Here is a 5,325-nt window from a genome sequence, read left to right as displayed (position 1 = left end):
CGATGTCATATCCTGTCCCAAGTGACAGGTGCTGCAGCCTAAACAGAAAATACTGTAGCTGGTTTACACTCTCTAAACACACACACACACATACACACACTAAACACACACACAAACACACACACACAAAATCATAAACCTGATAACCTCCACGCATACACACCTGCCCCCCTCAGTTCCCTTGACAACCCTCCCCCCACCTTTCTGGGATGGGGGGACACCATGCTGCCATATGCCACACACACACACACACACACACACACACACTCTCTCTCTCTCTCTCTCTCCCTCTGTCCCATGTTTACGTCCGCTTGTTTGGCCCCTTGCCTTTTACATTTACATTTTACTCATTTAGAAGAGACTTTTATCCAAAGCAACTTACAAATTATTATTGTGTGTGTATGTGTGTGTGATTGCATCAAACATAATCTCTGATTTAATCATTGGTATCTTTACATTTTGGAATGAAATGCCAGTAAAGAATGCCAGTATCTTGACATCAGGGTTAGTGAGTTGCTTTCCATCTGTTGTTCTCACTAAAATACACATTCTGACTCTCCTTTTGTGTTCTTTGTACACACACACACAAACAGCTATGAAAAACATGCATCCATGTTCTATTTTTTTTTCTCTGAACTCCATCTTCGAGTCTTTAATGGCACATTTGTCCTGCAGGCTGTGGTAATTACACAATGGTTGTTTTTTTTTATATTAGTGGGACCTCAAGCAACCTAATTCTATTGGGACCATGGAAATAGAATTCTATGGAAGAATTGGAACTTCTGTACTCCATGAACCCTACACGTCACCGTCGCGTTAACGTTGATTGTTCATCTACTATCATCCTGGGCGAAGGGAATGAAGTAGCTTGGCTCGTAAGAGGAGACAAAAGTACACTGGCCTTCAGACAACGTCTTAAGCCTCTGAGATTGATACTTCCTGTGTTTACTAGACCTTTGAGGTCAACAGCGGGCTCAAGATGGCCGTTGTGCTCTGTGAGGCCAGGAAGATGCAGAAGGCAGGTTCCGTGCCACCGACACCCCATCCATAAGACATGTCTATCCACACTGAAGTCATAGACTGACTGTCTATCCATGCTTAGTCTCCGCCCCGTTTCGTGCTGTCAACCAATAAGTGGCACATCCATGTTCAGGAGGGTGTGAAGGCCGTCATGGGTGACCCGTCGAGGGGAACCACGCTCCCCCAGTCTCCTCAGCCTCAGACAGGTGACGGGGGTGGCGGTGGAGCCGGGTCCCCGTGGCCCTGGGTGGCGCCACGGCGAGATCCACACTCCCGCATGGCGCTCTCTCCAGCGCATCCGTGGGGCGGGCGGGTCCAGAGAATCTACGGTGGCGCCGCGGCGCCCAAAGCCCGATACTCACGTCACGGCGAGCCGAGCGTGCTCAGACAGCGGACGCCATCCCGGATCGCACCGCCCTCACCAGAGCCGCGAGCCACGCTGATTTGACCATGTTCTGGAAGGACAGACGGACAACGATTGGACAGAGACGCGCTGGTTTATGTTTTCATTGGGTCCCACTCGTTCAAAAATCTTCCCGTATTATAGATTTTACTTCAAGTATTATATTGTCTTTGCTCTCTGTCTTTAGTCGCTGATGGATGATGCAATGACAAGGCCCCCACCATTCAAGCCCGAACCTTGGGGGCCCCCACCACTGAGACCCCCATCAATGAGACCCCCACTACTGAGGCCCCCACATACAGTACAGTACCAGTCACGTACTGTAGGATACCAATACGTACAGCAAAAGCTCTCATATTATTTGACATGCTGACGAGCCTCCATTAGGATCCAGCCTGTCCCCGTCCAGACGTCACCAGCGGGTGAGGTGTGTGATCGCTCGCATCCTCCGGGGACTAGAGGGACCCCACCACCCTACTGGCCACCATCCAGCTATTTCACTCTGTGTGTGTGTGTGTGTGTGTGTGTGTGTGTGTGTGTATGTGTGTGTGTGTGTGTGCACGTGTGCGTGTGTGTGAAACCAGGTACAGTAGCTCTATCAGCTCCTAGACCTTATTAAAGTAATAGTGAGGATGGAGCAGGTGGTATACAGATATTTTACAGTATATGAGGTGACAAAGCTTCCCTCCTCTCCTCTGCTCCTCCCTTCCCTCCTCTCCTCTGCTCCTTCTCCCTTCCCTCCTCTCTGCTCCTCTCCTCTCTGCTGCTCTCTCCTCTCTGCTCCTTCTCCCTTCCTTCTTCTCCTCTCTCCTCCCCTCCCCTCTGCTCCTTCTCCCTTCCCTCCTCTCCTCTCTCCTCTCTGCTCCTCTCTGCTCCTCTCTGCTCTTCTCTGCTCCTCTCTCCTCCCCTCCTCTCTTCTCTGCTCCTTCTCTCTTCCCTCCTCTCTCCTCTCTGCTCCTCTCTCCTCCCCTCCTCTCTTCTCTGCTCCTTCTCCCTTCCTTCTTCTCCTCTCTCCTCCTCTCCTTTCTGCTCCTCTTATAACCTCTCTGCTCCTTTCTCCTCCTCTCTTCTCCTCTCTGCTCCTCTCCTCTCTTCTCTGCTTCTTCTCTCTTCCCTCCTCCTACTTCTCTTCTCTCTCCTCTTTAACTGCTATCTCACTCAAGAGAGGGAGAGAGGGGGAGGAGAGAGATTTGCTTGTGTGTGTATGTCCATAAAAGCTACCAACTCTGGTTTTATCCAGTAATCCAGACAGCCTTATAGTCTGTGTGTGTAGATTACTCTCTGTCACACACAGCAGCACTGTACACGACTATGACAGTGGAAGTCATGTTTTTTTTTACCCCATCACTTGAGATCTAGACTGAGATTAATTTTTTTTTAAGTTATTTATTGTATCATTTATTTTATAGTTATTTCCTTTCCTTATTGTTATTGTTGTATTGTATGCAATCGGTGTGCAACGCCCTCCACCCCCCCACCCCCTATGCTATTGAGGCAAACCAATAGCAGATCGCTGAAGTTCTATTTGATAGTCTGATTGTCTGCTCCTCGATGCTCGCCTCTGGCCGCGTGGGGGGGGGGGGGGCGACACCAACCTCCTCTCCTGTCCGCGTGTCGTCATCCCGCACGAGTCTTTATGAAGGGTCCGCCTTATCACTCCCATAATCAGCGCGAGGAGGGGGTCGGCACGCGCCGCTCCGAGAAGAGACGGAAGAAAGGGATGAATTAGAGAGGATGGCTTTGTTACTATAATCTGACCCCTCTTGAAGTACGAAAGCATAGCCTTCGGCATGCTGTTGGCTGCATCTGATAAGATCATCGCTGGATCACAGTGGTCAGGCGTTCGGACCCTCTCTCCGCCTCTCCGGTCTTAACGGTTTATCAGAACTGGGGTCAAGTGGCGACACGTCGGCAGAGTTTATCTCTCCGCTGACATCCTCTTCTGGCAAAGGATAGGAGGTGTCCTGACAGCGACAGGAGCAGAAGAGACACTAACTGATTGGAGTGGTATTTGATGTGAAGATGTTGCCCCAGGCGCTGTAGAATTCCCTTCGTTGGAAACTCAAGAGTCGTGGAGGACGACTTTCCCGGTGATGCGACCGAGTCACCGGGGAGAAGAGGATCTTTTGTGAAGCCTGGACAAAACGCCGGGCAGCCTCGGGGGTCTAAACGACCTACTTCAATAAAGTTTCTCACACATAAACGGTGAGTAGCATAGCCTAATGATGTATCTGATCAAATTAATCGCAAATGCTTTTTTCTCTTGTTGTGCGTTGACCTATGATTTATTGTAAGTTGAATGAAGGTCATTATTCGTTAGGCCTATATAAATAAATATTTTAAAAATAACTACAATCAGCGTAAATATTTTATATCCTCCTAGCCAAAATAAACATTTTTACTTACAAAACCAAGAAAAAAGTTGCATCCCGCTGTGTGTCGTGGGCGCGTTATCACGAGAGACAGATGGTGAGCTGCGCGTGAACCTGGAGCTCTCCCAATAATTAATTTCAATTAAGTCTGCTGATGATTTAATGTCAACTTGTGATGTTTGTTCGAAGCTTCCACAGTAATTACCATACATCCGCCAGGCTTATAGAAATATTCAGTACCACGGAGAGCGCAGCCACCATAACCCGTTTAATGGGCCCATTTATGCAAAAGAGCCTACAGTGGTTTGAGACAACCCGCTCAAGTCAGAATATTCAATGACTGGTGGAATTAAAATTGATGTAGGCCTAGGCCTAGTAGTTCTATGGTAGGATAATATGCTTAAACGCTGCCTATAAGCCAGCACCCTTGTCCTCTAGAAATTTCACTTTTTAATCTCTAAAACTAATAAGATTACAACATTGTGATTCAGCAGTCAATCCAGAGACGGGCTGAAGATGATGCTGAGTCCGGACCAGCCCGACCCCGACCTGCCGTGGGGGCAGCCGGACACGGAGACGCTGCTGGACGCCATCAAGGTGGAGTGCGCGCCCCTTCCCGGCGAGCCCGCGGAGGGCGAGGGCAAGGCGCGCTCCCTCGTTCCTGGCACCCTCACCAGGGAGGAGAAGAGGCGACGGAGGCGCGCCACGGCCAAGTACCGGTCCGCGCACGCCACACGTGAGCGTGTCCGCGTAGAAGCCTTCAACGTGGCGTTCGCCGAGCTCCGCAAGCTGCTGCCCACTCTTCCGCCAGACAAAAAGCTGTCGAAGATTGAGATCCTCCGGCTGGCGATCTGCTACATCTCCTACCTCAACCATGTACTGGACGTGTAGTAGCTTACACTCTCCCGGACAACTGCTCATAAACTACAGAGTGACACAGAGTGTCTCGCGTCTGTTTATGAACACGATGACTGATGCCACAAGGTTGCTGTCACTTCCCGTAGCTGTCAGAGAAGGCAATAAATGGGGTCGACCTTATAAACAGCCGACTTCTTTGGATGTACTGTAGCCTAATAGGCCTCTCACCATGGGCCCACACCGACCAAACATTAAGGACGATGTGACTATATAAGTCTTTGTTTTTACGAATCAGGCTGCTGAAGGCTACTAAATGTGTGATTTGGGGTCATTGTCGTGTTAAAGGACAATAGAAAACTGTGAAGTGCCGTTTGGCTAGAACAGACGAATAGGCCTATTTCCACTAATAGTCTACTTGCAAATTAGGCTGTCTATTTATTTATGTATGTATGTATTTATTTATTTATTTATTATATGTCTGACTAATGTGTCCTATAGGCTACTTTGCACACTCGTATGTAGAATTATTATTCTAATATTGTTTAGTATTTGTCCGGTGTGTGACAAGAAGGGATATTGTTGCTCTTGAACTGCACTTTTTAAATGTGTTTGTCTCGATGAAAAATCGTTATTTATCTAAGCTTATTGTGGTACATGGCTTGTCTGTGGGTC

At 48.7% G+C, this 5,325-nt stretch overlaps 1 protein-coding gene across 1 annotated transcript; it reads left to right on the top strand.

Moving 5' to 3' along the window:
* Positions 1–4,311: 4,311 nt before the first annotated feature.
* Positions 4,312–4,686, top strand: LOC311313022 (helix-loop-helix protein 2-like; the record flags this gene model as incomplete). The annotated part of the gene is made up of 1 exon (XM_084443044.1): positions 4,312–4,686. The coding sequence occupies one exon, from the start codon at positions 4,312–4,314 to the stop codon at positions 4,684–4,686; it is 375 nt and encodes a 124-aa protein (XP_084299170.1).
* Positions 4,687–5,325: the final 639 nt, after the last annotated feature.

The sequence above is a fragment of the Borostomias antarcticus genome (assembly GCF_949987555.1).
Source record: "Borostomias antarcticus genome assembly, chromosome: 9".
Lineage (NCBI taxonomy): Eukaryota > Metazoa > Chordata > Actinopteri > Stomiiformes > Stomiidae > Borostomias > Borostomias antarcticus.
The sequence above is the reverse complement of the archived record's forward strand: the minus strand, read 5'-3'. Positions and strand labels throughout refer to the sequence as shown.